General features: G+C 39.0%; 1 protein-coding gene across 1 annotated transcript in view; it reads right to left on the reverse strand.

Annotated features, from left to right (window-relative positions):
* Positions 1 to 15,936: 15,936 nt before the first annotated feature.
* LOC136864678 (sodium- and chloride-dependent GABA transporter ine) overlaps positions 15,937 to 25,039 on the reverse strand; it is a 584,214-nt gene continuing 575,111 nt past the window's right edge. The window contains exons 11-12 of the mRNA XM_067141988.2: positions 19,792 to 19,968; positions 15,937 to 16,506 (exon numbers count right to left, since the gene is read on the reverse strand). Of these exons, the coding sequence (XP_066998089.2) occupies positions 16,351 to 16,506; positions 19,792 to 19,968 (333 nt within the window). The 3' untranslated portion in view covers positions 15,937 to 16,350. The remainder of the gene's footprint in view (positions 16,507 to 19,791; positions 19,969 to 25,039) is intronic.

The raw sequence follows: 25,039 nt of genomic DNA on the forward strand, positions 1-25,039 counted from the left end.
GAGCGTTCGCAGTCTGTCGTCCCTTAACCCCGAAAAGGAGTCCTCTTGAATAAACCGAACAACTCTTCTTTCTGCAGTGGCATACTCTTCCACAGTTAATTCACTTCTCTGACGCAGATCTGTAGGTAAGCGGCTATTGCGTATAAACCTTAGCAACCACCCCAACATGCGGACAATTCTTCTAAAATTAGAGAAGTATTTGAAATACCAGTACTTTTGGTCCTCTGAAACCAAACAGTTAACATTCACAACAGCTGGGGATCTAACCTTTTCCCTGTTGATCTAATCTTCTTTGGGATCATCATTGCAAGCAAACCACTTTCCTGGTGATTCCTTCCACCATGCAGGTCCCTCCCACCATCTAGAAGCAACTAATTGTTTAGCTTTGCAGCCCCTGGAAGGTAAATCTGCAGGGTTAAGTTCCCCTGGGACATACTTCCAAGATTCAGAGCAAGTGATTTTCCTTATTTCATCAACTCGATTTCTGACAAAGACTGTCCATTTGTCTCCCCTGGTAATCCATGCAGTTACTGTAGTAGAATCACTCCAAAACAAATTCTTCACATTTTTCCATCCCAATCCGTCCAGAACAGACTTCGCAAGCCTTGCTCCTATAGTTGCAGCCATAAGCTCCAAACGAGGCATAGAAATCTTCTTTATAGGAGAGACTCGTGTCTTGGCCGCCAACAGATGAAGCTGAACGTTGTCGTTTGTCTCTACCCTGAGGAAAACTACTGCAGCATATGCCTTTTGACTGGCATCACAAAAGGTGTGTAAAGTGCATTCCTCTATATTCACAGGTTTCTGTACCCATCGGGGGATGCCAATTTCTTCTAACTGAGGGAGTTCTTCATACCATGACAGAAATTCTTTCTTGATAGCATCGTCAACTTCTGTATCCCAATCAAATTCCATCTTCCACATCTTCTGCAGGAGCAATTTAGGACACAACATAACAGGGCAACTAAAACCTATAGGGTCAAACACTTTGTGAGAGATCGACAGGATTGTTCTCTTGGTAATGGTGTCAAAAAGAAAATCTCTAATCCAACTCATGTTAACTTTGAGTTCATCACTTTCTCGATTCCACAACAAACCCAGTACTGCAGAATAAGAGTTATCATGAGCACTCTGACACTTGTCACTTGTCCATTCCCAACCCCTAAGCTCAAATTTGGCCTTTGCCATGACTTTGACCGATTCTGACATAAATGCATTGAGCTCAGCTTCAGTGTCCATACTAGAAACAATATTATCAACATAAAAACTGTGCAGTAACTTTTCTTTGAGAGAATGATTTGAATCCTCTTCTCTCAATAAGTGGTGTTCGATTACAGATCCTAAGAGGAAAGGACTACACTTTACACCAAAAACGACTCTTGCGTGCCGGAATACCCTAACCTCCAGTTTTTCATAACAGTTACACCATAAAGAACATAGAAAGTTCCTATCTTCAGGGTGGATACCAATCTGTAAAAATGCACGTTTAATATCAGCAACCACTCCTATCTTCTTTTCTCTAAATCTTAACAGAACATTTGGGATGAGTTCAATCAGATTTGGACCAGTTTCAAGACATTGATTTAAAGATGGAGAACTGCCTAGTTTTGCTGAAGCATCAAAAACAGGTCTGATTCGGTTGGTTGCACTATTTTCCTTTACAACTGGTCTATGCGGTAAGTAGTGATAATAATGAACACGTTCAGATTCAGGCACTTCTTCTATAATTCCCTCAGCCAACCAATCTTCGAACACTTCATTGTAATCTCGAAAAAGGTCTTCAGATAATTTCTTCCTCATCGAACCCAGTCTTCTTTCAGCAAGATTCAGGTTTGATGGCAAGGTGGGATGCCCCTCAGTCCAAGGTAGCCGAACTTGGTATCGACCTTCTTCTGTGCGATGAACACTTTTGAGGAAATGATCTTTCACTGCAATTTCTCGTTCCTTCTTCGTAACTTTCTCGACAGGGTCCGAAATGCCTATTACATCCAACCTCCACAAGTCAGTAATACTTGCCTCTTTAATAAACATGGAAGTTACAAGCAAGCCTTCATTTTCTACACTTCTCTTGGTATTAGGAATCTTTCCCATCAAAGTCCAGCCTAACAATGTCTCTACTGCAACTAAGCCACACGACAGCACTTCTCTTCTTCCTGTTAAAAGTTTGCCAGCCACGTCCGCCCCAATAAGTATTTCTATAGGTCCCAAACTTTCCTCATTATCGGTGATATCTATCTTCAATTTCTTTAGCTCGTTCATCCATTCCCCTTCCGTAACATGTGAAATGTCTCCACAGATCACTTCTTGGTCTAAAGCCTCAAAATTACACCGAAATTCATCGTTCAGGTCCCCTATACGCACCCTGTAAACTTCATGCTCATTCCGTTGCGTTGTTACACCACCAAAAAGAGAATGTGAGATGATCTCCTTTCGTAGTGAAGTGTAACCCATCTTTAAAGCCGTCTTTCGCAAAATGTATGACTTCTGGGAGCCTGTATCCATCAAAGCACGAACACATTCAGTCTTTTTATCAGATCTTACATTTACACGAAGAGTTTGTAACAACACCTTGGGCGAAGCGGAAACATTTGCCAATGTGATTTCCTGAATTGCATTTTCTTCACTGTTGCTAACTGCTTTGGGGACATGTTTTTCTAACAACTGTCTGCACATCAAAACAACATGCTTCCCACCACAAATTATACATTTTATGTTTTTTGCCTTGCAATTCTTTACCATATGCCCTGACTTCAGACACATATAACAACACCCCTTTTCCCTTAACAGTTTCTGTTTACTTTCCATTGACAATTTTCTAGCGGAAAAGCAATCTGCACTGGTATGATGACCCTCACAAAACACACATTTGTCATCCTTACGTTGATTTGATGTAAATAACCCCATAGCTGTAGGAATGTTGTCGTCTGAATCCTTCCCTTTGTGCTTCAGTTTTTCTTTTGCCCCTTCACACTTTAAGTCAAACCCAGATGTAGCAAGGTTTATTCTCTGTTCACCCTCCACCTCCGATTTCAGGAATTTCATTAACCCCTCCAGACGGTCTTTCACATTTGTAGCGGAGGTGAATGGAATACTGCGTTGCCAAATTATTAATAAGTCTTCGGGGAGGCACTATTCAACAAGGGGAAATAACATAGGCCTAGAGGCACACTTGTCCCTTGTGACACCAAGTGATTCTAGTGACCTCAACTGTGTTTCCAACTGATCATAAAGTTGAGACAATGCAATTCTGGATTTGGATTGTGAGGCCTTGTGTAAAATTAACCTCAACAGTTCACGTACATAAACCTCCACAAGAAGATCTTCTTGGCCAAAACGAGATTTTAGGCTTTTAATTGCTTTGCTGTAATTTATTCGTGTTGGGGGGAAGCTCTCAACCACCTGCCTAGCCCGTGATCCTTTTACTGTTGCCTGTATTAAATATTGAAATTTATCCTCCACAGCTATTTCGGGATCTTCATCTATTTTTGAGAACTGACTCCAGAATGGTAACCACTCCTTTAAATCCTCTCCAAAAGTGCGGAATTCTAACTTCGGCAACTTGAATTTCTTGGTTTGTTGGTTGCTAGACCTACTAGCAACACTACCTGCTTCATATTCAGTTTGTTGAACCTGTATTCCCGAAATACGCAATTTAAGGTCCAGATACTTTTTCTGATACTCATCAGCCCCTTCCATTTCCTTGTCAATATCAGCCTCGTCATCGTCTAATAACAAATCGAGCACTTTCGAATCTAGTTCGTTCAAAATCGCTATCTTACTTTCTAACAAGGTGGATAATGATTGAAGTTCCGTAATATTAAGATTTTCCTCTTCAGTCAAATCACTAACCTGTTTAGCAATTTTCGTAAACGAAGTCCTTGTCGCTCTCCTATGCTTCAGTAATTTATCGAGGCTTCCGTGCTCCATGTTCCTCGTGGGTACGATGATTCTTCCTTCTTCAAATCGTAAATATCCTGTCACAGTCGCCACTAAATGTTGTGTAATACCATTACACGCAGGAACATATTTAAGGAAGTCTTATAATTGGTTTGCACCGAATTTAATGTTAGAAACACTTCTTTATACAGCTCACATCACTTTACAAAAACATAGCGGCCATTACTCGCTTCCACTGTTTGTTTTTTTTGTCCAGCATGTGGCACTGCCAGCAAAATGGCTGACAGTATTAACAGCAACGCCTGATGCAACAAAAAAGGACATTGGGTCTCAGTGTTCTATCTCTCCCTGAACACCGTGTACTTTTAAAAGGACATTGGGTCTCAGTGTTGTATCTGCTCCTGAACACCGTGTACTTTTAAAAGGACATTGGGTCTCTGTTAGTAGTTTGAACAGGGAACATACTATTTCTATGGTAATGACATTAGTCTTGCAGTTGAAGTTGCAAGCTTAAATTTGACTTTTCTGTTTTGTAGGTCTTGATGCCACAAGTATTTTAACTATTTTGGATGATTCAGACATTGATGAACTGAGTGATGCAGAAATGGAAGGGGATTTTATCGACCGTACAGCTATGGATATTGATCCAGGAACCAATAATGATGACAGTGATCATGATAGTAGTTCGGAGATCGAATCAGAAGAATCATTGCCGCCGTCACCTATACTAAATGTTTCACCAATCACTGTTAAGGTATGATGTAATGATATGCATGCCATTCTATTTCATTATTGAGCCATTTATACATCATAATACTGTATTTCAATATATATTATAATATTTCAGGAAAGAAATACCTACCTCGCGCAGCCAAGGACGAGGTCGCAGGTGCGTACAAGGTCCAGGTGATCATGTTTCTGTCAAGCGTCGCAGAGGTAATTTGGCAGTAAAGTGCCCAGGGCCCGGGGATGAAAAACCAGCGTGGAAACGTCAAACTTTTGGACATGAAGATTACCCTTTAACTCAGCCTTCATATATCAAAGAGGATCACGCAGGTTGGGACACATACAGATATGTATCAGGCTATATTGATGATCTGTTGCAATTAATTTGTGATAAATCAAATCAGACGGCGATCTATAGAACTGGCAAACGTCTTAATCTCTCAATTAAAGAGCTCTTTGTATGGTTTGGAATTAACTTCATAATGTCTTGTCTTCAATTTATTAAGATCCGGATGTAATGGGAGATGGAGTGGAGGGTTCCCATTATTGTGAGCTCTATGACAAGAATGAGATTCTTTGCCATCAGAACATCATTAAAATTGGTGTTTGATAATGATATGAGTGATGAAATAAGACAGCAGGATAGACTGTGGAAAGTAAGGCCATTGCTCCAAAAGATTAGAAATGGCTGTCTCAAGCAGAAGAGAAATCATGACCTTTCTGTTGAAATGATCATTCCTTTTAGTGGACAGTGTAGTTTGAGACAGTACTGCCCTATTAAGCCAAATCCAGTAGGACTGAAAGTATTCGTTCTGGCAAATTCCACTGGAGTAGTATGTGACTTTAAAATATATCAAGGCCATATGACTTTCCCAGAAGAAACTAATGCTGGATTTTCTCTTGGGGAGGCTGCTGCTCTGTCTATGACAGAGTACCTTGTGCCTGGTCATTCTTTATATTACGACTGGTACTTTACATCAGTTAAACTTTCTGATGAGCTGCTCTACAGAGGTTTTCATTCTACTGGAACCATCATGAAAAACAGGATTCCAAGACAAGTGGAGCTTGCTGAAGATTTGAATCTAAAGAGAAAAGGCAGGGGAACTTCTTCTATGAAAGTTCGACCTGATGGGAAAATGGCAGCAGTGAAGTGCATGGACAAAAAACTTGTCACACTGCTGTCAAAATGGTGTGAAACCACAGGATGTTTGTAAATGAGAGAAGAAGTGTGTTTTCTTAAACAGACCAAAAATTGTGAAGAGATATAATTCTGAGATGGGTGGAGTGACCTTACAGATAGGGTGCTATCATTTGCTCCGTCAAGGGCAAGGACTAAGAAGTGGACTATTCGTGTCACTCTACACATGCTTGATTTAGCAGTGAGCAATGCTTGGCTTGTGTAAAGGAATGACAAAACTGAAAAAAAGGTCCCTAAGAAGAATATCTTGCAGTTTAGAACATATAAACTGCATTACGGCAAGATGCTAATTGAAACAAATGCAACTTCATCAGGTGGTGTTAGCAGTGATGAGGAAGGTCCAGAAATAGTGCCAATAAACACAAGAATTCGCATCCCAATTGTACCACTCCCTTCTGAACTACTTCGCACTCAGAGAGCTGGACATCTTCCTTGAGTTTTGGGAGTACCGGTACAGCAAAGATGCAGGAAACCAGGTTGTTCGATGAAAACAGCTGTGAAATGCTCTGACTGTGATGTTTTCTATGTCTTACTGCTAAGATGAACTACTATGTTGAATTCCACTCACCATGAACAGCATTCCACTCGCATTAAACCTGTGTAAATATTTTATTTTCAATGTTTTATTTAATTTATGATGGAAGGACTGTGTTTACTGTAGTGTGTGTCTTATAATGCAGCAATAAATAGCATCTGTGGTCTATTGTTATAAAATATCATAGTCACTGAGACCCATTGTCCTTTTAAAAGGACACGACATACAAGCCACCTACTTTATAATCATTGAGACCCATTGTCCTTTTAAAAGGACACGATGTACAAGCCATACTAGGGTGAGTAGATTTTTTAAAACATTTTACCACAAATATTAGGACCTAATACGTATCAAATATTTCACTTGTTGGGAAATGGACACAATTTTCTTCTCTGGGCCTTAGGAGGTTAAAAATTAAGAACAAATATGGCAACATTTATAATATATTTTTCAGAAAATTAGAGGGAATGTTTCACATTTTATTTTAAAAATATACGAAAAAGTGGCCGAAGTTTACGGTACTCCAGATTTAATGTGACTGTATGTGTGAAAAATAAGGATGAAGTGTTGGAGGTGTTTAAGGGGAGTTTGAAAGGCCTATCCTGCCAATGTTAAATATGCCAAGATTATGTTCCTATATTTTTGGAACCTATGAAGGTACGACTCTGAATTTTTTACAGCTGACATTTCTATATTATTTATGTTGACTGAAGCAGAATTAAAATACAGAAACCAAAAGAACGAGATATATTAATTTTTTTAGTGGTGCCTTTTTTTACACAAAATATTTGAAGATGGACACCCCTTACTTCATGTCTATGGAAACCTGTGCTATGATTCTGCTTCAGTAAGGACAGTAAGATATAATAAAGCATCTCACAAAATTTCATGTATGTATCGCAAGTAGTTTTTCAGATACAGGAACATTAATTGTAAAAAAAGTCATTTTGAGAAAATCAGGTTTAAAACTTGAAATTATCAGAACTCACTCAGATTTTTAAATTAAGGCTCAAAAGCACCCAGCAGCATAGTCAGTATCCTCTTCCTGGTACCCCTCCTCTAAAAACCTTTTCCTTCACGATGACCTTGCTGCTTTGGTGTTGAACTCTGCTGCACGCTGTGCCTTGGCAATTCTTAATTTGTCTAAATGTTGCAGTCCCTTCATAGTATGATGGCCAGGGTTGATGTTGAGATGCAATAACACTCTTCCCATATTCCCACCATTAAATGTTAATACAGCATCACTGACTCCCCATTTCAAAGTTCTTAACACCACAAATTAATACATTTTATGGCATTTGAGTCCAGATAATATTGTTGAAAGACTCATTGGGATTCTGAGTGCGCCCATGTAGACACTTTCTGGGAAGGCCTGGATGAGCTAGGTCTCTGTAGATTGGCTTGATAGTTTCCATAACTGCTTCAGGTATAGAATTATTGTGCTCAAAATACTCTTCTGAAACTTCAGCCTTCCAGATCCCCGTTCTTCAAAATGTTTACCAAATTTAGGTTCACTTTCACTGTCTTGTTCTTTGGTGTCACATTTTGACAATCTGTTTCTACACTGTTGGAGGATTCTACCTCATGTGAATCACATGGTCTTGTGTTGTTAGTATGCTGGTTGCCACAAAACTTATGTTTCCCAAAACTTCTAGGCATATTTATACTTTGTTTACCAAAATAAGTGCAATCAAACTACACAAAAGCACTTCCAGAGACACTAATTCACACGAAATTCAACATTCCTTACACAAAAACAAGCATAGTGGCAGACATATTTGAAATAGAAGTGTAATCAAAACTGAGTGCCTAGTATTCTCTATCGATAGGCGAAAACCTTCTATGTGCAGTAGTTTCAGAGATATTCGTAAATAAAGGAATGCATGTCCGAAATTAACCAGCCTGATGGATACGCAAGTAATGTTATAAAATTTAAAATAAAATACTTCTAGCAGTCACACAGAGATAAATTATATACCATTTTATTCATGAAACACTAAATAATATTGTAGGACTTATTTTGGAAAATGTCAAAAAATTCACATTTTTGCCTTTCAAACTCCCCTTAATAGGTATCAGGCAAAAGCAGAGAAGTTAGATGAGGAAGAAATACCGTAGGTAGATTGAAAGTATATGGAAGTAAGGCAGTGATGGAAGTTAGACATGCGAATGTAGTGGAACCTAGAACAGTTGAGGAGGCTATGTCAAGCCAAGAGTCTGCTAACTGGATGGAAGCCATGAAAGTGGAGTACAATGAGATGAGAAAGAAGGATGTTTGGGAAATTGTAAAAAGACCAGAAAATGTCAAGATAATTACCTAGTTCTAAGTGAGTGTTTTCATTGAAAAACGACAGTGAGGGTAACATTCAGAAATATAAGGCCAGGTTGGTTGCTCAAGGTTTTAAGAGACAGATGAACCATAGTTTTGATGAAACATTTAGTCCTGTTATAAAGAGGAAAACAATGAGACTGTTAATAGGTATTGCAGTACATAAAGGTTGGACTGTAGAACATCTAGATGTAACTAGTGCTTACTTAAATAGTGAAATCAGTTGTACTGTGTACATGGAACAACCTGAATTGTTCGTAGAAAAGGATGGCCAAAATTATGTATGTAAATTGAAGAAAAGCATCTATGGACTACCTAATTCGAGTAAAGACTGGAATGCTTGTGTAGATGCTATAATAAGAAGGCTAGATTTTAAGAGATGTATCAAAGAACCATGTGTGTATGTAAAGGAGTGTTGTATTATTGGCTTGTATGTCGACGCCATACTTGTAATAGGTGACAAAGAGGTTGTTAAGTTGGTTAAAATAAGGTTGGCAGATGAGTTAGAGATTAAAGATCTAGGGAAAGCAACAAACTTACTGTCAATAAAAATAGAACAGACAAAAGAAGGGGTTATGTTGAGTCAAAGTTTGTACATTGACAAATTACTTGCTGATTTTTCCATGAGTGACTGTAAACCAGGTAAGACTATTTTACCAAGCGGGTATTCAGCAGCTGAAAATGATGAGCAGGAATTTGGTTGTACCATTTATCGCAGTGCAGTAGGAAGTTTGCTATATTTGTCAAATAATACTAGACCTGTCATTGCATTTGCAGTAAGTAAAGTTAGTCAAAATTGTCAAAAACCTAAGATTAAAGATTGGAAAGAAGTGAAGCATATCATGAGATATCTAAGTGGTACTAGAGATTTAAAGTTGTATTTCAGAAATTGTGAGGAGTCAGTACAAGTGTTCTGTGATGCAGATTGGGGAAGAGATACTAAGTCTAGAAGATCAGTGAGTGGGTATGTAACCACAGTGGCTGGGGGAGCAGTATCATGGCATAGTAAGAAACAGAGTTGTATTGCTAGATCTACGATGGATGCTGAATACATGGCAATGGCAGAGGTATCTCGAGAAGTAACTTGGATGAAAGATTTGCTATCAGAGCTAGGGCTGGAAAGCTTTATGGATATACCTTGTGAAGTTTTTGCTGACAATGCAGCAGCAATTAAATTGAGTAAAAACAATATTGTGAGTGAAAGGTCAAAACATATTGACATATTGACATCATGTACCATGTATGTAGAGAGCTAGTAGAAAAGGCATTCATTGAGTTTGTATATGTAGCATCAGAGAGAAATGCTGCAGACTTTATTCACAAAGAATTTATCTGGCAACAAGCTTAGGAGTTTGTATAAGCTTTTAGGTTTGCAATGATAGGATAATTGATTGAAGTGTAGTGGTATTTTATTTTTTTGAGAAAAGGGGGGGGTGTTAAAAGTGTGGTTTTCTCATAAAAATAAAATGTTATGGGTATATAGTTTTAAGGAATACAACATTGAGGTTATGTGTTGGTAACTCAGATAATTGAGTGGAGTGGTTTATCTTTGTTTGCTTTTGTTCTTTGAATGTTTGAATTTGCTTCGTGTGTGTGTGAAAGTCAGTTGTAGTCAACAGCTCGTAATAAATGGAGGTGTGTGAAGAAGGTGGTGTTTCAATGGTATAATTTGATTACCTAAACTGGTGTAATGAGCAGAAATGAAGATATATCAACACACACTGGTTTTTTCCCAACTGGCATCACTTTAGTCTTGGAAATGCTAATTTTCATAACATACTTGCTGCACCAATTTCAACCTCCAAGATATTACAGTATATTGTAGGTTTTCAGCCCAGACATTGCCATAGAAATGTAAATTCATAGCATTCTGGTGGGCAGAAAACGCTTTAACATGTACGTGCAGTGCGACACAAAAATTTCTGTCATTTATTTAAAAATAGAGGTTATATGTTTCACTGTAAGTTTTAAAAGTATTTCGAGGTTTGGTTCATGTTTTACACAATCATGTAGCAGCTCGATAACATGAATATATTCCTATATGTTTATTGAAATAGATTTTTATTGTGAAAAATACACCAAGAACATAAAAAGTAAACAATCTACACCATAAATCTCACCAAAATTAAAATTTCCATTTATGTTTTCCTTAAATTTGTTAACTACATTCATATAGAAACATTTCAGTCTGCCTTGAGCAACCGAGGAGTGAAGTCGCGTGGTGCAGTGTGTACCGTCAACATGGTAGGTATTGATCAGTACTGGGCCGCGATTGGGAAATGGCAGGTGAAGCAGAGGAAGGAGACCAAGAATGGGCTGGTGAGAAGAAAAGAAGAAGTTAAAATGGGTGAAGCGGTGCTGGTAGTGACAGTGATAGCTGTGTTGCTAGTGATTGGGGGGGGGGGGGCGTGGAATTAAACCCAGGCCCAAATGCCAGTGGAAAATTCAGCATGGAGGACTTGGCAGCACTTAACGTGGTAGTGAGAGAAGTATTACAAGAAAAATGTCAATGGGATAAGGTAAAAGAAATAAAGGACATGATGGAAGAGCAGAGAAAGGAGATAGGGAACATGGAGAAATTGTTAGAAACAAAGACTGAGGAATCAAACAGGAGAGTGGGCAACAATGAGAAGGAAATAGAGTTATTAAGAGGGAAAGTGTTACATCTAGAAGAGGAGGTGTTGATGCTGAAGATAGAAGCAGAGGGGTATAGGCAGGAGAGAATGAAGAAAGCCATATTTATATATGGTGTGGAAGAAGGTGAGAGGGAAGGCAAGACTGAACTAATTCACAAAGTGGTAGAGGTTATACGAGATAGGATGAAGATAAACTTCAGTGAAGTGGACATAGATGATGTGGAGAGAGTGGGAAAAACTAAAGGGCGGAGGCCTATTAGGGTAAAAAATTTCTCTACCCTAATGGCAGAAATTGTTATAAGAAACGGTAACAATTTACAAGGCCAGAAAGTAGGGGTGAAAAGAGACTTGGGAAGAGAAGGCAGTGAAATTATGAAGATATTGAACAGGCACCTTTGGAGAGCGAGACAACAGGGTCTTAAGGCCCGAATAAGAGGTCAGAGGCTAGAAGATGGGTAAGAGAGTACTCAGTGGCGAAGCTGAAAGAGATGGACGAAAGTGTGAGTGCCGAGGGGGGAGAAATGGCAGTGCAAGATAGAAGGAAGGAAGAAGGAACAATGAGGAGTGGAGCGGAGGGAGGAGAGGAGATCAACCCAGGTGGAACTGGACAGTGTCGTGTGGATACAGAAGTTCAGAGCAGTGAAGGGGTGAGTAAGGGTGAGCAGCAAAAAATGGCAGGAGCTGAGTGCAGTGTTTTAGTGGACAAGAAAGGACATGGGAAGAGTGATCAACAGGAAGGTAATGCAGTTATGAGCAAAGTAAGAAGTAGGAGTTTGAAAGACTTATGGGGTACCGGTAAAGTAACTAAGGGGATGGAGGATACGGAGGGCATGGAAAGGCAAAGGTTGCTAAAAAAAAAAAAAAAAAAAAAAAAAAGAGGAGGAATGGTGATAGGGGATGAGGGGACGAGAACTACAAGGAGTAAGAATAGGGGAGGAAATTTAGAAGGGAGGGAGGGAAAGTTATAACTATATTGGAAAATAGGATGTGTGAATATTGAGGGACTAATAAGCAAACTAGGAAATAAGAAGGTTCGGGAAGTAGTAGAAAGTTTCGACGTTGTGGCGCACTCTTGGAGACGTGGCTGGATACAGGGAAAGAAATTACATGGAAGGGGTTTGTGATTAAAAATGAATATAGAAGGAAGGAGAGGACTAAGGGATGAGCCCCAGGAGGGATCGAAGTATTAATTAGGGAAGAAATTAGTGAACTTGTGGTGGACATCGTGACAGATATGGAAGAAACTATGTGGGCAAGGTTTAATATGGGATGAGTTGAGGGAAGGAGGAAGAAAATAAATATAGCATTCATTTATTGTCACCCTAGTAGTTCAGCATATGCTAATAAGTATCTTTTTGATGAGCTATTGGTGGATATTAGTATGATGAGAGAGGTTTGCAGAGGAAGAGGATATGTTGCTATTTAGAGATTGGAACACGAGAATAGGGGAACAGAGCCCAGTATATAGTAGGGAAGATGGGAAGTATTTGTTGAAAAGTAGAAGAAGTGAGGATAAAATTGTAAACAACTATGGAGAGAATCTCCTAGAGATGTGCATGGCAGGAAATTTGTTTATTCTGAATGGATGGAAGGAGGGTGACAGTATGGGGAAATTGACCTATGTTACAGATAAGGGAGGTAGTGTGATAGATATGGTTTCAAGCTTGGAGGGAGTGTTGGAGGATATTGCAAGGATGGAAATAGGAGACCGGATTGAATCTCACCATTTTCCAATATCGGTTATGTTAAAATGAGGGGAGGAGAATCATATAAGGAAGGAAATTAAGATGAAAGATGAACAAGGGAGTGGATATAAGAAGTACAAATAGTCGGAGAAAGTGGAGAGAGACTGGAATAGGGTAGCAAATGAGGAATTACAAATTCTGAAATATGGATGGGAAGGAGCATTAGAGGAGAATAATATTGATAAAGCCTTAGAATTACTGCAACATCCAATAAAGATGATAGCACAGGAGGTAAAAGGTAGAAATGTTTATACTACCCTTTCCCTTATATATTGGACATACAATTCCTGTTTCCCATTCCTTCGGGTACTTCCCCTGATCAAAGATCTTATTAAATAGTTTCACTATTCCCTCTATCATTGTCTCATTTTTGCTACTTTCTTTCCAAAACTTATTATTGATCCCATTACAATAGAAAGAGGGTGAAGAATGGTTTAATTGGGAGTGTGAAGGTATGCGGAAGAGGGTGCTTTGGGCATTAGGGGAGTATAGAAAAAAAAGTGGGAGTGCAGATAGGGAGGTTTTCTGTAAGTTGAGGAAAGAGTATAAAAAGAAAATTTGTAAGGTAAAGAAGGTATGGTTAGAGGAACAAACTGAAGCCATAAGTAAAGAATGTAAGACTAACAACATTATAACCCCCCACTGACCTGCCCCTGATTCTTCTTATCACTCTTAAGGTTTCCTCCCTCGGAATTTCCTTGTTCGGATCGTAATTTGCCACTCTTCTATTCCTCCAAATTACTTCTTCCTAGCCTCAGTCAAAAACTTGCTAGCAAAATATCTGGGTATCAATTATAAAACCCTGAGGTTAGTTCTAAAATCGGTGATTTTCGGGAGGGTATTGTATGGCATGGAAATATGGGGGTTGGATGACAAAAGAGTTGAATTAAGACAAATTATTAGTAATTTTGGTAAGATGGTGTTGGGGCTCCCGATGTGCACAGCCAATGCAGGGGTGGAATTAATGTGTGGGGAGGATTTGGAATCTGAGTTTGTGAAAAGAATAGTTGGATATTGGATGAATTTGAAAAGAGAGGAAGGAGGGAGGGTATTACAGGCCGCGTACGAACAACAATGGAAAAGTATGTATAAGGGATGCTGGCCAGATAAAATTAAGGGATACTTGGAGATGATAGGCCTGGGGTACATGTGGGAAGAGGTGTGGACGAAGACAGAAGCTAGAGGGATGAAGGTAGTGGTAAGGAGGATTAGAGATTTGGGTAGGCAGAAATTATTGGCCGAAAGTAGATTAAGAAGTTCCCTTAGTGTTTTTAATAAAGTTGAGGAAGTAATGGGGTTAAATATTAGATACGTTGATAGGTTGAGAAGGAGAGGGTTGGTATGGTGGTTGTTGGGACTACATAAAAATAGGGGGTGGCTAAAAGTAGAGATAAGGCAGTATGTATATTTTGTGGGGCGGAGAACGATGATTTTCACTTATTAGGTAAGTGTGAAGAAACAAGTAAGATTAGAAATAGTTTACTGAGTGCCAAACATCGGAAAATTTTAGGTAAAGGGGATGAGCAGGGTATTATAACGTGGATTATTAAGGAATGGGAAAACAGAGGAGAACCGAACAGGTATTTATGTGCGGTAAAAAAATTCCTGTGTGAAAAAATGGAAGAGGAAGGGGCATAGGACGATAAATCAGAATGAAGGGAGAAGTGGTTAAGAGTATGAGGATATTCAGTCGATGGAGTTTGTTGGAAAATTTAGAAGCTAGTGAAGTGTGGGTGATGTGGATATAGTGAAGTAGTTTGAATTAGAGCCTGGAGGCTAAGTAAGACCAAGTGATAACAAAGGTCGTTGAGGTGGCGAGGTAGTTGAGTGAGTAAATGTTATGGTATCTTGGAAATGTAGATGCCTTACCGATTGCGATATTGAGGATTGTACGCAATTGTTGTCATTTGGTTTACTTTAATCCAAAGTAATTAGGTCACGGAACAAAGAATGCGGAGTAAGCAGTAGTGATTACAAGGGCGTGAGCCGGAACTGTTGTAAAGTACAGTCAGCGGTTCTTGCAGCATAATCTGTTGTGACGGTCATGTGGTGTGTACAAGGTCAGGCTGGGGCTAGATTAGTACTTTCTATACTTGTTTATTATTATTATTATTATTATTATTATTATTATTATTATTATTATTATTAGGGTTATTATTTTTATGACTATTAGTACTGGTATCATAATTATTATGATTATTATATTATGAACTTGTATTTGGGCTGGAGGCCTGTTATGTTCATTAACAATAAATATAAAGATATAGAAAAATTTTAAAATGGCAGGGATTTTATAATTCAATTGTTTATTTTGCAAATGCTTGTTTTTATAATATTTGTAATTTATTGTCAGCTATTCCAGAACTCGCATAAGCTGTTTCATTTGTTAAGTTCACTTTTATTTTGTAGGGTGTTTGAACCCCCCTAACCTCTCCCCTGGGTATGGCCTTGCCTCCATGCTATTTTATACCTTTCAATAAATGATCCATGTGCACTATGTTCAACAAAGGTGAAAGATCATAGCTTTGTCTTACCCTTGTATATATCAGGCATAATTTTTAAATCACAGGGTTTCTCATTGAGTTTTGTATTTCTGCATAAAATGGTTGAACACCTGCAATATTCTGATGACTACTGGTGATTTTGAAAACTAATTTGAGCTCGAAATAGGGAAAAGGATCCAGGACTTCAAAATGAGGTAATATTCAGATCCAGAATGATCATCTTAAGTCTCCACAATCAATTTTAGCTTCTGAGTCTTTGCAGGGTACCATAAATTCTTTACCATGGAGGTTTGCAAGAGTAGGTTCTTGTATTTAAACAAGAGTTAGGATGAAGGATATATTATTGCATTGAAATAATAATTGTTAAGCAGTTTCATATTTTATTTATGAAAATCACAGTCACTAAAATAACACTGCTGCTTATTTACAATGTTCACTCACAGACCATGGCAAACATATTTAATGAAGAATTGCATTGTTTTTCAAGAACAGTTGACACTATGTTTAAAAGGTCACAGTGTGCCTCTTGATTGCACATATTCTCAATTAGCTAACAAATTCCAGTCTTAATTCTTGTTATTGATACTTAATTTCAAATAACACAGAAATTATTGAACAATTTGCATTTAAGAATTAGACTGTAAGCACACTAGGAATGATCGACTCGTTTATTCTTTCACTCACTCAGTATTGAACCATACAAATCATGCCTCTAAAATTCATATTGATCGGAATGAAACCTAAAAGTTATTATAAATTAGTGGTACTATGACGTGAATGCTATGACGGAGTCATAGGACTCAACTGAGGATCTTTCTCCTGAATAAGCGTATTCATTTCTCGAAGTTCTTCTTTGCTGGTTTTGAAGTGAATACACTTGTCATGGCCACATTCTATGCACTCTTGAATTTGCGATTTCACTGAATTCTGGAGTTTCTGAAATTAGAAAGAAAACACGTGAGTAATAATAATAATAATAATAATAATAATAATAATGAACTGAGATTAATGAGAAGAGGCTTTTAAGAAATTGACAAATTAATTACATACATACATACATACATACATACATACATACATACATACATACATACATACATACATACATACATATTGCAGCAGTATGACTCGGTGGAGAGGAAGTTCTTTAGAATGTTGGAGTATGTCACGTATTGGTAGAGATAGGATGTCTGCAGCTTGTGATACAGTTAATGCTGACTCTTGAGTCAGATATTTGTAACATATATACAAAGTTAGCAAGGATGTTGTTCAGTTCCCTCGTGATATATTTCTCAGCACTTTTATAATGCGTTGATTCCTTCTCATAGTGAATTCATATTTTTTGAGGATAATGAATCATTAAGGCATTCCATGTGAGTTTCATCATTAGTTTAACAGTAAGTGTTTCTGATATTTCTCTATATTTTGATAACGAAGGGATTTATTCCAATTATGATATTTACAACCATGTGGATCCTGTGATAGCTAAAACAATTGACCATTCTTTTTATAGTCACAGTCTACTAATATTATTGATGTAAGATAGTATACTAGTGTGTGGACACACAATGTAATCTTCTGAATAAGATAATCCCATGACATTTTGACACTATTCGCAACATTTAATCTAAAAATCAATTATTTAAGGTGACATTAATATGAAATTCATTTCGTTTTACTTTCAAAATCCCTGAAGAATATTATTTTGTTATCTGAAAAGGTAATCGACTGACTGTATAGAACCGTACTTGATGAAGTATCACAGCCGGTAACTATGATCAAAATGCACGAGGTGTGGAGGATTAGAATTTACTATTCGTTATCTTCTTTCTACAAAGGATTCTGCTGTAAGATTAACATTAACATAGGCAGCAGACAGAAAATAAATAAAAAATATAAAATTCATAATTATTTTTCGAATTATTTTTTGTTGTACAGTCAATATGTGCTGCAATAAGAAGCCTACCGCCTTTTATGTAGCATTTGTTGATAGGGCCAGTAATAATGGGGTATTTGAGAACTAACTTTTAGAACTTGCCCAAAACTACCATTTCACCCGGTGTGAGGTAAATTATTTATTGGCAAGATTATAGAGCCTTCTCCCTTAACTCTAAATACCAGTTTTCACTCAATTCTATCAGGTCTGACCTCGTTTGTGGCACTTCTTTGAAGGGATCATTAATTATTTCACAGCTCGGAGGTCAAGATGAGTTACAATTTAAACTTCAAAGCCTTCAAAAATGAGTCCCTATTCGTATGTTGATAATAAGTTGATAATATTTATTGGTAAGATAGTTTAGAGGGGCTGCAGATACGCGAGTGCCTTTGGGCAGGTAATTGCCAAAAGCGGCCATGACCAGTAGTATTATACAGTAGCATGGAAATCAACCTGCTTTGCAAGTACACAGTGTTAACAAAAATGCAGAATTTCAGGGTTGGTTTCCTCACATGCAGAGAAGAAAAAAAGTTTACATAAAAATTGGTCAGAAAATTTTTAATCTCTGAAATATAATATCTCAGGTATGATAAACTTCAATGTTATGTGTTGTCATTTAAAGTATCAGCACTGACATTGTGGTTAAACTGAACATTGAACGAAATCTGTTAACACCCGAGAAAATTATGGAGGCCTGTCGAACAATATGTACAGCATCAGACATTTATATGAGCATTCATAATGCAATGAGATAATGACCAGAGGCCTGCAGTATGGCAAGGTGAGGGCATTATGAACATTTCATATGAGGTAATAAACAAAGTATAACTTAACAAAAAATTCAAGCAGAGCTCGATATCTCAGAAGTTACTAATGTCTGGATCCATGTTAATATCATTTATTTTTTCTCCCCCTAGAACAGAGGAATCCAATCCTGAAATGCCGATTTGTATTTTCATTACATATCATATATCTTAAAGTACAGCACTCGGACTATGTTTAGGCATACAAGCAAGTACAACCAAGTATTTAGACTTTACTACATTGACTTATGTAAAGTAACCTTGTTATAGTGCTGCTGCGTTTTGAAAATGGCTATAATAAGCAAATGACTCCTGTAGAAGAAACATCTTTAGTGATTTATTTAGTATCAGTGATGGGAAGAGTACAAGAAAAATGTAACTGGGCTGAGTCATAGTTACCTGAGAAATAGTTTACTCAATTACAAATTTCTTTTTCAACAAGTAATCAGTAAAATTTCTTTCTTTCTTAATCCGTTTACCTCCAGGGTTGTTTCTTCCCTCGGACTCAGCAAGGGATCCCACCTCTACCACCTCAAGGACAGTGTCCTCGACCAGGAGACTTTGGGTTGGGGGATACAACTGGGGAAGGAGAACAGGTCCTCTGTCCAGTACATTTTAGCCACAGAGCCAGACAGCACACTACTGAAGTGATTGTATTGATAGTAGAAAGTATTCCAATGATGTAATTGATGTATTCCAATGACAGGACTGGTTATTGGATCAAATGCTCATACAATACCTTAAATATGGTTAGTAGGACCTCGGTGAGGAAGGATATTACAGTACATTGTTCATTGTTTTATATGTAGTGAAGTGGATGAAATTAAGTATTTGTTTAATGTCACAATAACACATCAAAGATAAAATAAACTCGCGTCCTTGTCCCGAGCTCTTTCTAGGCACACCCCCAATGGAGGTGAGTTGCAGGTAACATTTTAATGACATACCAGCCCTCCTGCAAGTCTTAAATCTTGAGTACCGGGAATCGAACCTGGGCCCCCGAAGACGGCAGTTAATAATGCTAACCATTACGCTATCAAAGATGAAATTAAGAATATGATGTATGTTATACTAGTGTGATATTATTTCCAGTATAACTACGATTTCTTTAACAGAGATGTTAATATATAGGTTGCTTCTGTCAAATAATGCCAGTGTTAGGTTGTGTAATACATCAAATTTCTTTAATATTCCGTATTAGCTCAAATCAGATCATACTGAATCAAATCAAATCAAACTTCCAGCTCCAGCATTTGGTAATAACATCACACCATGGGTAACAATCAGTAATTAGTGACACAGACCTGATCATATTATCTTTAACTCTCATCACATAATAGTTAATATGAGAGATTAGCATGTTCATTACAGTGGCAAATTGTACTGTAGCTCTTGATGGAATTGATTTTTACTGCACATATTCCACTATATTTATGTCTATCTCACTTGCTGCGGTATCTTAAAATAGAAATATTAGCTCACCTGCCATAGCGTGTTCCCTTCAGCTTTTACAAAGACTATGATTGCAAAAGCAGGAATGCAGACAAGTGACAAGGAAGCAATCCCCCATCCAAGTGCCTCTGCCCAAAAGGGATATTTATATGCTCCATTATTATAAGTTGGTGGCTCATAGTCGATCAGGCTAAACACCCACACAGCCTATGGAGAAATTAAAAAACATTTTTATATAAAAATTAATTTGGTTTCCTTGAGACATAGACAATTTAAAAAAAAGATTTCTAGCTGTAAACATAACATTATTGGGGGGCAGAGGGGGTATAATTAACATGAACAAGGGCATGTGGAATGATGAACAACTATTCATGCAAACATTCCTATATATTAACAACATTCACAATCAAACACTAAAACAGAACAATAAAAGAATCACTGTGGATGGCGATGCACCCTGGTGTCGTGATGGTGCGACTCAGGTTGTGTGGCCCTGCTTCACAAAATGGATAGAGATGCCCAGCGCCGCCTACCAGGAACGTCCACCACCAGCACGGGCCAACCAGAAGGGGCCTACCACTCAGGCGTAATCCAGGACGGTGCCCAGGACAGTGGACGGCAGCACAGAGGTGGAGGTGGACGTTCCGTTGTGTTCCAAGGTTGCTACCAAGGCTTCACGGCCTGCCAGCACTGCTTCCATAATGAAGACACCTGACTGTGCCCATCAGGATGGGGAGCACATCTTGGCATAGTGCCTGACACTGCGACCTGCCAGAATGAGCAGGAGCTAAAGCGGGGAAGCCTGTGCCCTCACGATCATTAGGACAAGATGTAAGGCACTACCAGCAGGAGCATGCCCTTACTCCAGCCCCCACCAAATGAGCAGAGTGTGATGCCAGGGAGACTCCATCCCTTACCAGGAAGGAGGCAGAGATGGCCCACCACCCACCAGAAGAGAACCAACCAGCAGCACTCTGCAACCGCACTAAGGGAACATGAGACCAACCAGGACAGGGAGCAAGCAGGGAGCATTTGCAGAAATCAAACGTGATTGAACAGATCCTGTCAGCAGTACCTCTGGCAGTGTTTTTACTGTGTGAATTGGGGTCATCATCAGGTTTCCTGTGGGTTTCAGGTTTAATGCAATTACTGTTCAGGTGATCGCTATACAGCTTGTTCGACACCTGTGGTGGGGGGGGCACCGATGTGCACCACCTGTGTGGGAAGCTACCCGGTTTCTCACCGCAGTTGCCCCGTTTTATTAGACCATGGTGTGGGCAGAAAGGAAGGAGGCTCAATACAATGTGCCTGTTACTGCCAACAAGCCCCTACCTCAGCAGGCAAGCCACATTCTCCAAGATCGGAAATTCGGCACAGGGACCACAACGAGGCCAGCCTGTGTTGCAGGTCGTAAAATCTCTCGCAGCTAGGCTTGGCAACCAGCAAGTCCCACACTAGTCAAAACAATACCGAGGCAGACTGATCCCCTGAATAATACAAACTGCTGGGAAAATAATTTGTGCATGATACATATTGCTAACTAACACTACCTCTGGAATAACCACCCCACATTCTTATATGTGATATGTAGAACTTTCCAGGTTTTACCTGTAGGCATCTTGCTATTTCTGCCTGTGGGGTTTCCTCCTGGCCCTTATTACCAACATCCAGTACCATATTCCTTGTTACTGGATCTGCCTGATGGCATGCTTAGCATGGGGTCAGGCATGACACTTCCTTTAGTATCACTACTTCCCAGCCCCCTCTGCTGTCTATTTCTCTTCTTAGAAATAACAGCATATTGGAGGCAATGTAGATTATGTTGATTGCCATGAAGGGGCAGGGGAGGTAGTGGGCTTTGGGTTCCCCACCAGAAGAACAAGAAAATCATATTCATTGCTTCCCTGTTCTACAAAGCTGCAATCAGTTATATGACTTCTGTATGACCAATACTGGAATCCTGGCAATTTCATCATAGAGTATCCTGGTATTATGATTCATTAGTTTCACTTTATACAGCATTAAGTGATTGGTTTCATGATGGCTGACAGTTAATTGTTGAACAGCATACGTTTATGTGCTGCAGATCCATAAAGCATGAATCTACTGCAAGAAATTCCCAATGTGCGAGTACCAATGTATGATGGAATTTTCAAAACTGTGGGAGAATTCAAAACTGTGCATTCAGTGACAAATACAAGGACTGTAAAACAATCAACACTATTAATAGATGTGAACACTTCATGTAATTTGGGAAAGACTAAATTGATTCCTAAAACAAATTTATTAGGAAACTTCTAACACCACTGTTAAATTTCATATGCTCCTGCATAGAAGGAAAAAAAATCTGAACTTCACGCCTTACAAAGCAACTGAAGTATGAGTACAAAGTAAAAGTGAAGAGATCTTGCCATGGGAGTATATTCTAACAGTAGGTTTATCTAGCTAGTAAATAGCAGCAGATTAAACACTGATGAGGTGTGATTTTATTTACAAGGATGTGCAACAGAGGTGAACAAAATCCCCTTCAACTCCCACTTGACCTGCTTGGTCAGCGAATGCAGCAAGCTTGTACCATCAGTCTCGAAACACAAGAGTCGTGCTCACACACCCAATTCGCACGGACTAGGGAATGCAGAGTACAATTCAGTCTCACTTTAGTGGATTACAATGTCCGAGTAACATAGGAAAAACTAGAAAACTGGGCGAGTTGGCCATGCAGTTAGAGGCGCGCAACTGTGAGATTACATATGGGAGATAGTGGGTTCGAGCCCCACTGTTGGCAGCCCTGAAGATGGTTTTCCATGGTTTCCAATTTTCACACCAGGCAAATGCTGGGGCTGTACCTTAATTAAGGCCAGGGTCGCTTCCTTCCCACTCCTAGGCCTTTCCTATCCCATCGTCGCCATAAGACCTACCTGTGTTAGTGCGACGTAAAACAAATTGTAAACAAAACAAACAAAAAAACCTAGTAAAGTAAGAGTAGAAAATCTTATGAGTATAATTTCAAAGGAACGTATATTAAGTTTGTCACACACATATTCCTCTTCACATTGCTGGAAACTGACTTAACATGGGAGGAAGCTGAAGTAACACTGAGAAAAATGAAAAGCAGAAAGGCACCAGGTTTGGATGAGGTGAGTATGGACATGGTGAGAGCAGTTGGAGAGGTGGGGAAGCAATGGCTATGTTCGGTGATCGGAGTTGTACAGAACAAGAAAACTCCAAAAAGCTGGAAGAAGGTAATAATTGCACTTTATCATCAAGAAAAGAAGTAGAAGGGGGTGTACAAACTATCAGGGAGTCATTTTAATATGTCACTGACGTAGAGAAGAATGATATGACTTCAGACTAGGAAGATCCACAGTAGATCTCATCTTTGCTCCCGTGGCCCTCAAGGATATTAAAAAGGCATATGATAGTGTATGCAGAAGTAACACAGACAGGATAAAGGAGATGTATGAAGGGAGTGCAAGTTGTAGAAGAGTAGTACGAGGAGAGAGAATAGATTACCGGGCGAGTTGGCCGTGCGGTTAGGAGTGCGCAGCTGTGAGCTTGCATCCGGGAGATAGTGGGTTTGAATCCCACTGTTGGCAGCCCTGAAGATGGTTTTCCGTGGTTTCCCATTTTCACACCAGGCAAATGCTGGGGCTGTACCTTAATTAAGGCCACGGCTGATTCCTTCCCATTCCTAGGCCTTTCCTATCCCATTGTCGCCATTCGACGTATATGTGTCAGTGTGACGTAAAGCAAAATAGCAAAGAGAATAGATTGGCTAGAACAGAAGAACAGTTTGAAACAAGGAAGTGCACTCTCATAATTAAATTTTGTTGTAGTAATGGATGACAGTATAACAAGAGTGGCAGAGGAAATTGGGGGCAAGACGATGAAAGTAATGGTGTTTGCAGACAATTTGATGATATGGGCAAATAATGAGGAGGAAGTTCATGAGCTATTTGATGATGGGATGAAACAGTACAAGGATATGGGATAAAATTCAATATAAAGGAGAGCAAGATGGTACTTACAACCAGGTGGAAGGACAGATCAAGAACTAGAGGAATGATTGGCAGGAAAGTACTTAGGCAGCTTAATACAACAAAATGGAAGAGACAGTAAGGAAATAAATGAGCAGGGGAAACGAGCATAAATATTCCTAAAAAAATGTTTGAAGCATAGTGTGGAGTAACAATGGCCCCAAAATAGTAAAAGCGTCATACAACAGACATACTATATCCCAATACTGACATACGCTCAGAAGCTTGGGTAATTGGGGGGAAGAGAGAAAAGCAGGATCCAGGCCAGTGATGTGAAATTTTTAGAATAGGCGTAACAAAAATTGATAAGTAATGAAAAGGTTAGAGAACTAGTTTAAGTGGAACCATTGGAGGATTTCATGGGAGAATCAAGGCTTAGATGGGATGAACACATGAGAATGGAGAAGAAGAGGACAGCCAGGAAGATACATGAGATGAGAGTGAAAGGTGAGAGAACAAGAGGAAGATGGCAGGACAGATGGCTGAAAGGAGTGGAAGAGTGGGTGAAGAAAATATGGTAAGACTGGGAAAAAGTGACAAAATAGTTGGAAAACAGAAGATAATGTAGAGACTTATGTTTGAAATAAACCCAGCCAGTGCAGTGGCTGGAATCTGTTGAGATGATGAATGCTGTATATCTCAGGAGTGACTGTATTTGAAGCTGATCCCTTCATTCCACGGCTTTTCTTAGTGACTGTGACGCACCTTGAAATTAAGTTTGATGCTGAAACTGTCTCTTATCATGCTCCTCAGTCAAACAATTTCTGTGCCGTGGCCAGAAATCCTTTCCACTGGTATTTGCAATGGGCTGTATGTAAAGTGCACACATTATCACACATGCCTTCATGACTTCCTCTTTGGAAACCTTTATACCATTTACCTCATTACATTTACAGTACATTTATGTTGCATGATGTAGCCAAACCCTAATTTCCAAATGCATTTCTCCACTTGCATCAAACATAGCCTGTGTTCACCAGGTCTTCCTCCACACAGTGTAAATTCTTTTCCACACATCTCTGTTACCATCGGTTTCTTGTTGAAGTTCATTCACATTTTTCAGTTGACCAGCAGTTGGAGTCTGTGTAGCTATGGGACTCATTGTGTGAATGATGCCAGAGCAGGCTTGAACATGAGAATTCCAAATGTATGATGCAAGTCTGCCTACTTGCTAGGAGTTCACTGCCGGATGAAGTTTTCGGGTATGAGCACTGACTCATTGTCCATCTCTAATGGGTAAG

Source organism: Anabrus simplex, chromosome 2, assembly GCF_040414725.1.
Source record: "Anabrus simplex isolate iqAnaSimp1 chromosome 2, ASM4041472v1, whole genome shotgun sequence".
Taxonomy (NCBI): Eukaryota; Metazoa; Arthropoda; class Insecta; order Orthoptera; family Tettigoniidae; genus Anabrus; species Anabrus simplex.